The sequence below is a fragment of the Macrotis lagotis genome, chromosome 1, assembly GCF_037893015.1.
Source record: "Macrotis lagotis isolate mMagLag1 chromosome 1, bilby.v1.9.chrom.fasta, whole genome shotgun sequence".
NCBI lineage: Eukaryota > Metazoa > Chordata > Mammalia > Peramelemorphia > Peramelidae > Macrotis > Macrotis lagotis.
The window spans coordinates 843,485,092-843,495,544 of NC_133658.1; the positions used below are offsets into that span (position 1 = coordinate 843,485,092).

The 10,453-nt window shown below is 38.3% G+C and overlaps 1 protein-coding gene and 1 pseudogene across 1 annotated transcript; both read right to left on the minus strand.

Moving 5' to 3' along the window:
* Window positions 1-3,873: 3,873 nt before the first annotated feature.
* Window positions 3,874-4,824, minus strand: LOC141490653 (olfactory receptor 52K1-like). Its single transcript, XM_074190798.1, has one exon. The coding sequence runs from the start codon at window positions 4,822-4,824 to the stop codon at window positions 3,874-3,876; it is 951 nt and encodes a 316-aa protein (XP_074046899.1).
* A 304-nt stretch (window positions 4,825-5,128) lies between these two features.
* Window positions 5,129-5,269, minus strand: LOC141510733 (U2 spliceosomal RNA; annotated as a pseudogene).
* Between the last annotated feature and the right edge of the window lie 5,184 nt (window positions 5,270-10,453).

Consider the following 10,453-nt stretch of genomic DNA (forward strand, 5'->3'; position numbering starts at 1 on the left):
GCAATGGGAGTTATGTGTCTTGCCCAAGGCCACACAACTAGGTAATTATTATTAAGTGTCTGAGGCCGAATTTGAACTCAGGTATGCCTGACGGTGCTCTATCCACTGTGACACCTAGCTGCCCCAGGCTTCATTTTTCAAGAAATAATACAGAAAAAGTGCCCTGAGATCCTAGAAGCAGAGGGTAAGATAGAAATCAAGAGAATTCACCTGTCACCTCCTGAAAGAGATCCCAAAAGAAAAACTTCCAGGGCTATTGTAGCCAAATTCCAAAACTCCCAAATCAAAGAGAAAATTCTAAAAGCTGCCAGAAACAAACAGTTCAACTACCTAGGCTCCATAGTCAGGATTACACAGGATCTGGAAGCATCTACATTAAGGGTTCCTAGCGATTGGAATATGATATTCCAGAGGGCAAAAGATCTTGATTTACAACCGGGAATCAACTAACCAGCAAAACTGAAGATCTTCTTTTAGGGGAAAAGATGGACTTTCAATGAAACAGGGCACTTTCAAACTTTCCTAATGAAACAACCGGAGCTGAACAGAAAGTTTGATCTCCAAGTACAGGACTCTGATGAACCATAGAGGTGGTAGAAGAGAATGACTATCAGGAACTTAATGATATTGAACTGTTAGTATTCCTGCACAGGAAGAAGATATTGATAACTCATATGAACTTTCTCATTTATAAGAGCTATAAGAAGGAGCATATATGGACAGGACATAGGAAGGAGCAGAATATAATAGTATAATATAGTAAAAAGGTGGAATCAATGGGTGATAAAGGAAAGTACTGGGAGGAAGGAAAAGGCGATGAAGAAGCAGCTAAGAAATTTCACATAAGAGTCAAGAAAAATATTTTTCAGTAGGGTGGAAACAGGGAAGCCTTCATTCTCATCAGAAATGGTTCAGAGAGGAAATAACATACACACTTAATAGTATGAGGAAATCTATGTTACCCTAGAGAAAAATAAGAAGAAAGGGATGGGATAAGGGGGAATGGGAGGAAGGACGGGCGGAATAGGTGACAGAAGAGAGGGAAGATCAAGGGAGAGGGAACTCAGATTCAACACACTTTTGGACAGAGAGAGAGAGAATAGAATAAATGAAATTGAGGAGAAATAGAGTGGAGGTACAGCTAGTAACAGCAACTATGGGGAAAATATCAAAGCAGCTTCTCTGATGGACTTATGATAAAGAAAGCAACTGACCCCAGAGACAGAGCCATTGAAATCTGAACACAGACTGAACACAGACTGAAGTACAATTTTTTTCTCTCTCTCTCTATTCTTGAGGTTTCTCATCTTCTTGGGGGGGAGGAGGGGGGGTTATGTTTACTCTTATAACACATTCAATTTACATCAATTTATGGCATGGAAACAATGTAGAGACTATCAGACAGCCTTCTGTGGGAAGGGAGGGAAGGGAGGGTGGGGGGAAATTGTAGAATTCAGAGCCTTGCAAAAAATGATGGGTACATATTACTATTGTATATAATTGGAAAACAAATAAAATGTTGAAATATTAAAAAAAAGAAAAGAATCCAGAGATGCTATACATGGCAACACCAAATAACATCAAGCAAATAAAATTTGTTAGATTTTAATGCTCATCTCTTGCATTCATCCCCTTCTCATCATTCACATGGTCACTACCCTAGTAAAGGTTCTTATCACCCCTCATCTAAGCTATAGCAATACATGTTTATTAAATATCTGCTCTATAACAGGTTCTATTTATATATTGGAGATATAAAGATAGGCAAAGACAAATCCCTGCCCTCAAGGAGTCCACAATTTAATAGACAAGAATATATACAAACAAGCTTTATATGGGAAAAATAAAGAGAGGAAGTACCAGAAGTAAGAAGGGTTGGAAAAAACATTCTGTAGATGGAATTTTGGCTGGGATTTAAGGGAAGTCAAGGAAGTTAGTAATGGATAGAGATGAGGAAGGGGAGCATTCTAAGAATGTAGTATAGAAAATGTCCAGAGTTAAGAGAATCACAGTTATGGAAATCTTAGGAAAGACATTGATGATCTGTAGAGTGTCCAGGGGCAGACAACCAGAATTAGGTAAGCACTCAAATTGATGCTATAAATAGATATCTTTAAGAAAGTGAGGATATGTATCCTGGAAAAGAGGAGGCTTATGAAGTTGTCAGCCTAATAATTATCTTCAAATATTTCTAGGGGAGCTAGGTGGCATAATGGGTAGAGTAATAACCCTGAAATAAAGTTTGAAGTCAGATATTTACCAGCTGGGAGACCTTTGACAAGTCACTTAACCCTGATTGCCTAGCATTCAGGATTATCTCCAGTTTTCCTGATACATATCTGGCCACTAGTCTCAAATGGTTCCAAAGGAGAGATTGAAATTGGTGACTTGGCACAACACCTCTCACTCAAATCCAATTATGCACATGCCATGGCATCACCCTGATGTCATGGTCTTCTTCAAGAACAGACAAAATATCATCAAGCCTGTGACATGGAAGAAGAATTGCTCTTTTTTTCTGTTTGGCCTTAAAAGGCAGAATTGAGAGCAATGAATATAAATTAGAGACAAATTTTGGCCTAGTAAAAGGAAAACTTCCTAACATTTGCAACTAATCAAAATTGAAAGAGGCTGCTCTGGTGCATGAGTAGCTCCCCTTTGCTAGATGTCTTTAAGAAAAGGGAAGATGAATATTTATGGATTGTTTTGCAGAAAGGATCTCTGTTCACATACAGTTCTGACAAAATGATCTCTCAGGTTATTTCCAATTCAGAGAGTCTGTGACTCTTTGATGAGAGTGATAGATATGAAGATCATAGTAATGAAGATGATTAATAAAAAATATTGAAGTGGGTTGTTTGAATTAAATGTTGATTATTGGGAGGAATATTCTTAGAAGTCAAGAATGTCAAAATTATAGAGTACACAAAGTTATTTGCCCTTTGAGTAAGATATTTCTACATTATATGAAAGAAGAGACAAGCTTTGGTCTACAATTGTGGAGCTGTACATATCAAATCATTTTAAAGGGGAGCTTCCTTTGATCTTATAAACTCAAATTCCCTCTAGTAAAATCTACCCTCCTATTCTGAAGGCTTAAAGAAGAGAAGGATATCATGTTTTTCTGCATCCTCAAAGTAAGATTCCAAGTGATTAGGTATAGTTGAAACATTAAATTTGCAGAGAGAAATCAAACTCATTTCTCAGCTCTGACATTTAACTGTGTGGGCAAGTGATATAAGCTGTCTCATCATCATGTGATAAGGTTGATAATACAGGCACTATATACCTCACTGAGTAGTTTTAAAGAAAGGCCTTTGTAAACCACAAAGACAGAGACAAATAAATGATAGGTAGATAGGTAGATAGGTAGATAGATAGATAGATAGATAGATAGATAGATAGATAGATAGATAGATAGATAGATATGGACTTCTTAAATCTCTCCTCCCCAAACTTGTATTGTATTCATAGTTAGTACTACATAGATTTTTCATTTTACTATTATCTAATTGATTTTTGTATATTACTCCCAAATTAGGCTGTAAAGTCCACATTATATTATTATTCTATAAGAGCATCAGGTATAGGGATAGGCATATAGAAACTTTTCAATTTTGACTTATTGGTTGACTGGAATAGAATTCATAGCCTCTCTCAGTCAATTTCTCTAATACCTAACTACATTGATACTCAATAGAATCTTCCCAATATCTACCCTGTCTTCCTTATTGTAGCATTATTGTATCACTTTGTTCACCAAAGGGCACAGCTATGAGAGTCTGCCATGATTCTTTCCCTCTTTGGGCATTCTATCATACCAGGATAGAACTTCCACAATCCCCCTCCTGATCTAGAAAAAGAAGACAGAACTCAAGTGTGGTCAATCTGTTTGGGATTCAGGAGCACCAGCAGCCTTTCTCGAATCTGTTTAGTCTTGACCCCATAAATGATAGGATTGAGAGCAGGTGGGAAAAGCAGGTAGAGGTTGGCAAAGATGACTTTGGCTGCAGAGGCAGTGGGTGGCCCAAAGCGCTGCATGATAACAGAAAGGAAGCCTGGCATGTAGAAGAAAAGAATGACAACAACATGAGCAGTGCATGTACTGCCTGCCTTGGCCCGGGCCTCCTGGGAAGGAAATTTTAATACTGTATACAGAATGTGCCCATAGGAGTAAGCAATAAAGGCAACATCACCAATGCCTAGGAATAGTGCTACAATAAAGGCATTTATGTTGTCTATTGTAGTGTCCCCACAGGCCAGTTTCACCACAGCCATGTGTTCACAATAGGTGTAGGCAATGACATGTGACCCACAGTAGGGCAAACGTCGAGCCAGACTTGGGAAAGAGACAGTGAGTCCAATGCCCCGAAGCAGAACCAGACTTCCAATTTGAGCAATGACCATTGGGGTGAGAATAGAGGAGTAGCGCAGTGGGTTACAGATGGCCACATAGCGATCCAATGCCATGGCCACCAGCACCCCTGATTCCATAGCAGAAAAAGCATGGATGAAGAACATTTGAACAAGGCAGGCATGGGAGTTGATGGCTGTAGTGTCAAACCAGAAGATGGTAAGCATCTTGGGTAAGGTGGAGAGAGAAAGGACCAGGTCAACAGAGAACAGCATGGAGAGAAAGTAGAACATAGACTGGTGGAGATTATGGTCTGTGATGATGAGGAAGAGTAGGATGCAATTCCCAGTCACAGCCATGAAAAACATGGAGAAGAAAGGCAATGAAATCCAAATGTGTGCAAAAGCCAGCCCTGGTATACCCACCAGGAAAAATGTGGATGGAAAGTTGGAGTCATTTAGAGACATCATATTGGGTAGGCAGTCACAGATCCCAATCAAGCAAAGCCATTAAGCCCTTGAAAAGAAAGAAAATCAGGTTAGAGTAAGGAACAGGGACTGAAAATGTCATATCCAATCTCCAACCTCAATGGGGTTAAAGAACCCAGGTTTGTCCATATAGTACTAAATCTCAGGGAGCGTCTCATGGTGAAATTTAAGTGCCTTGAAAACATCTCTTTTAATGTTCTATAGTTGATCCATTTATCTATCCCACAAAAAATAATTTTAATGCTGTCTATTATATGCAGAGCCTTTTATTACTGCTTGGGAAAAGAAAGGTTTATTAGACATAGTCCCTGCCTTCATGAATCTTACACACCAGGAAAGGGGATAAGATACATATACAAATGAATATAATGCAATGTATTTTGAAAAGATACTACACTTGATCTTAGCCAAAAGGCTGAGAAGCAATAACGCAATGTATTTTGGACTCCAAATCTCTAGTGTTCTTGATGTCAGAGAGCAAATTGTGCCTTCAAATCTCATTTGATTACAAAATTTCTTAAATAGTCTCCTTTTCTTTTAGAACTGATACTTCCCTGGTCCGTCAATCATACACTGTATGATATGAGAGTGGTTTGCCACTTCTTTCTCCAGTTCATTTTACAGATGAGGAAAGTGAGAACACAATGTTAAGTGACTTGCTCAGGGTCACAAAGCTTCTATAAGTGTCTGAGGAAAGATTTTATCTCACAAAGATGAGTCTTCCCAACTCCAAGTCCAGTAGTCCTGCACTGCCCTACTACCCTTCCCAATATGGACTTTAAATGGTCTGTTTCCAATGTGTAAGTTCTCACTCTGAATTTCACAATCAGCTCTCAATGTGGGGTATCAGCTGATTCCAATATGACTACAGCAGCTGACTGCCCCAGTCTGCTTCCCTTTTGGAAAAAAAAACCTGCACAGAGGACCCGAAATATGGACTTATTACTTATTTCTACTTTACTTCTTCAAAGCCTCTCATAAGAAAATCAATCCCAATGCCTCCTGAGAAATGAGATGCCATAAAAGAAGGCAATGGTGATGTTTATCTTTTGTTCTTAAAGAAGACCATGACATCAGGGGAAATGATGCCATGACAAGTAGATTCTGAATCCAAGTTCAGACTCTAAATTGAAGTTCACTTCTCCATCCATTACCCCACACTACCACTATTTAATAAGTGTATGTTGAATTTTATTTAAATAATTAGATATGAGAAGTTATCAGAGAAAGAACACTTAAAGAAAGCTATAAAGTTTTTGACCATGGGTAAACAGTCCTGAAACAAATTGAAATAATTGTCAGAAGAAAATTTAGGAAGCCTTTAGTTTGGTTTTGAATATTTTGTGATTAATGTGGCAATGGTATATATAGATGAAAATAATCTGTAGGAAGTTGGTGATATGAGTTCAGAGCTCAGAAGAAATATATTTAAGAATCATTGTCTTTCTCTGCACCATCTCTCTTGAACTCTCATCAGTTCTCTTGGGTCTAGATCTATAGATCTGGGAGTCTTCTGCATAAAGGTGATAATTGAACCTGAGCTCCATTCCCTGATTATCAGCTATCTCTGGCTACATTTAACTAGAAGACTTCTCAGCATTTCAAACAGAATTCATTATCTTTTTGACAAAACCCTCTCCTTCTAAATTCTCAATTTCTGCTAAGGAAATCACCATCTTCTCTGTCACCCATGTTTGCAATCTCAGAGTAATCCTTGACCCTTTCGCTCTTTCTCCCTATTTATAGCTAATTACTTTCCATGTCTTGCAAACTCCACCACCAAAGCAGTTGTTGCTCCTGGCCTCTTCCCTACATTCATACCATAACCATCCAAAATCGTGACCCATCATCTCTTGTCTGGGCTACTGCAATAGTTTCTTAAATGGTTATTTTGTCTCTAGTCCTTTACCTCTTCAGTCCATCCTCTATATGACTTCTGAATTGAGGCTCTTAAAACACAAGTCTAACCATGTCAGTCCCATAATCAAAAAAACCAGTGCATCGGATGAAAAATTCAGACTTTTCACACTTCACAGTCATTTCTACAACTCTCCCTGGCATTGACATGCATCACACTCTCCTCCTTTCAGTTGCCTTTCATATCTATTTAATCCAGTCCTAAACCTTCTTGCAACCTACTAGTGTCTAGGGATTCCCTCCCTTCCCTTTTCAATGGATTCAGTACCTATATCGGTCTTCATGTTTGCCCCAACACATGCCTTTGAACTCCACAACTACAATATGTCCCTTCAAACCTAGTAGACTCCTAGTGCTCCTTAATAACTAGCACCTCCATTATCACTTTTCTTCATCTACCCACCTGAATAGTCATACCTTACATCTCCCTATCACCCAAAAGTGGGGTACCTTCCTGACTTTAAACTTAAATTTCCTTCTCTGATCATAATTTCTTGTCTCATCATCTGTGCCTCTCCTTTTCTCCTTCATTCCCAAAGAAAGAGTAGTAGGTCTGGAGGTAGGAAGACCTAAATTCAAATCTGGTCTCCAACACTTACTTGCTATGTGATTTTTTTTGTCTCCATTTCCTAAAATAGCATCTACCTTCCAGCATTATTGTGAAGATCAAAGGGGCTAATATTTGTAAAATCACTTAGCATAGTGAATGATATACAGTAGGTGCTATATAAATGCTTAAACTTTCCTTCCTTCAATGAAGTTTCCAGACTTCAACCTTCTTGTTCTCCTAGTCCATCATACCTACCTGTGGTCACACCTTCCTCCTTTCAGGGATCCTGAAAGCAATCAATAGAAGTATACATTGCCTTTGACTCTTGACTCTTTGATCTAAGCCTGTTAGTGCACTGCCAATCTACAACACTAAATCGCCCCGACCATCTATTTTCTCTCCTCCTACTTCTGAGTCAATGCATGCTATAAGGTCTTTAAAAATTCCTTTGTTTTCCCTTTTCCACACCTCAAAACCCTTAAATCTTCATACTCTCTTCTTTAAGTCTGGTCTCTGAGGAAAATTTAGCTTTTCTCCTTGCCAAGGCAGATTTCTCCACTTGTACATTTTCATCCCATCCCGTTTCTTTTTCTTTTTTTTAAAGTTTTTGCAAAGCAAATGGGGTTAAGTGGCTTGCCCAAGGCCACACAGCTAGGGTAATTATTAAGTGTCTGAGACCGGATTTGAACTCAGGTACTCCTGACTCCAGGGCCAGTGCTCTATCCACTGTGCCACCTAGCAGCCCCACCACTGTTTCTTTTAAAAATAAATTCTTCATCAGTCATGCCCTTTGTTTTCTATTTTCTTGCAGTCTCTCTATTGGCTGATTTCTTCTTTATTATCTATACATACATTCAGATCTACAACTTGCTTTAAAAAAACTTCCATCCCAGGGGCAGCTAGGTGCATGCAGTGGATAGAACACTGGCCCTGGAGTCAGGAGTACCTGAGTTCAAATCCGGCCTCAGTCACTTAATAATTACCTAGCTGTGTGGCCTTGGGCAAGCTACTTAACCCCATTTGCCTTGCAAAAAAAAAAAGCCTAAAAAAAACTGCCATCCCATCAAACTCTCAAATCTCTCTTTCTTATCCTGCCAACCTCTTAGAAAGAAAAGTCTATATTCACTATATTTCCTCACTCCCCATTCATTTCTCAGCCTCTTACAATCTGCTTCTTACCAAGCCACTTAACTGAAACTTCTCTAAGGTTAGCAAAAGCACTCATAAAAAGCACTCATAACTGTCAAATCACAGGATCATAGAGTAATATATTTAGAGCAGGAAATGACTTGAAGTTTTTTTTTCCTACCTCTTAGCTTTATATATGTGGACTCTGAGAAGTAGAGGCTACATGCTTTGCCCAGAGTACTACATTTGATAAGTGGTAGCATCAAAATTTGAACCTAGGTCCTCTGACTCAGCATGTCCAAATTAGAATTCAGCATGTCCAAAATAGAAATCATCTTACATAATTTGCACTTCCCCTAAACTTTCCCAGTTCTGATGAGGTCACTATCATTTCTTCATTCACGCAGATTCAAAACTTAGAAGTTATTGGCAGATCTTGTCAATTCTACCTCTGCACAATCTTTCACCTCCTCTTCTCTTCTCTTCTCTTCTCTTCTCTTCTCTTCTCTTCTCTTCTCTTCTCTTCTCTTCTCTTCTCTCCATTCATATGGAAATCACCTTAGCTCAAGCCCCCATTTCCTCTTACCTGGATAGCAGCAATAGATTACTAATTGGTTTTCCTGTATCCAACTCCTCTCTTCAATTTGTCTTTCACCCAACTTCCAAAGTAATTAATACTCCTGATGGATATGTGGCCATGCTACTCCTTTTCTCAAAACTCTTTCATGTTTGCTTAAGAGAAAAAAAATAGACTCCTTAGCCTGTTATTTAAGGCCCTCCAAAATCTGACACTTTCCTATATTCCTACCTTTATTTCTTACTCCTCCCTTTCATAAACCAAAGTGGGTAATTAGGTAGGATCATAGATTTAGGGATGGAAAAGACCTTAGAAATTGTTTTGCCCAACACCCTCTTTCTGCAGCTGAGAAAAGTAATCTCCAATGAGGTTAAGTAATTTATCCAAGGTAGCAGGTAGTAAAAGGCAGAACAGGATTCAAACTAAGCTCTTTTGACTACTTTCAAGGTGATTTTCACTAACATTTCCCAGAACTCCACACTGTACTTCCTGCTTCCATGTATACCCACATGCTTAGAATGTACTGCTCCCTTTATCTTTATTCAAGAAGTAGTTCAGGTTCTAGCTGCTCCTTAAAGTCTCCCCTTATTCCCACCCCACCCCCAGCTATTAGTGTTCTACTCTTCTGAATTTATCTTGTATTATATTTATTTGTGTACATTTCATACTCTATTCCCTAACCACACAGTAGCAAGTAAATTTTGTAAGGACAAAGATTTGAGGGGGTAGAGATTTCTTGGAGGAAGTAGTTTGCTCTGTTCTGATTTGGTTTTGTTTTGTTTTTCGTTTTTGCTTTTTGCTTTGTATTCCCAGTACCAGCAGAATGCTTTGTACATTATAAATACTTAATAAAGGTATGTTTAATTGAATAAATTGGGCTATTAGAGACTTTAGTAGATCAGAATCACCAATTACTAAGAAAGGACAATAGAGGATTGGGAACTACAATAGGAGGACAATGAGAGAACTGGGAATTGCAATGAGAAGATAATCAGAGGTTTGGGATTTACTGTGAGAGGACAAGGGGAGAACTGAGAATTAAATGAGAGGACAATGAGAGGACTGGGAATTACATGGTGAAGATAATCAGAGGTTTGGGAATTTCAATGAAAGGACCTTGAACAGAATGAGAATACACAGACAGGTTTAGCAATTACAATTCAAGAATAATGAGGTTAGCAATTACAGTGAGAAGACAATAGACAATAACAGCTAAGGTTAGGAAATAGATGCTTTAAAAAAATCTTCATGAGTGAAGAGTTGTTATGCTAATCCAGAGATTTCTGATCTAGGGTCTATTAACTTTTTTAAAGTATATTTGCAAACTCAACTTCAATAGAATTAGTTTCCTTCACAATCCTATGTATTTTATTTTATGCATTTTAAAAATACCAATCCAAGGTGCCTATTATATAAAAACTATCCAAGTTTTATACAAG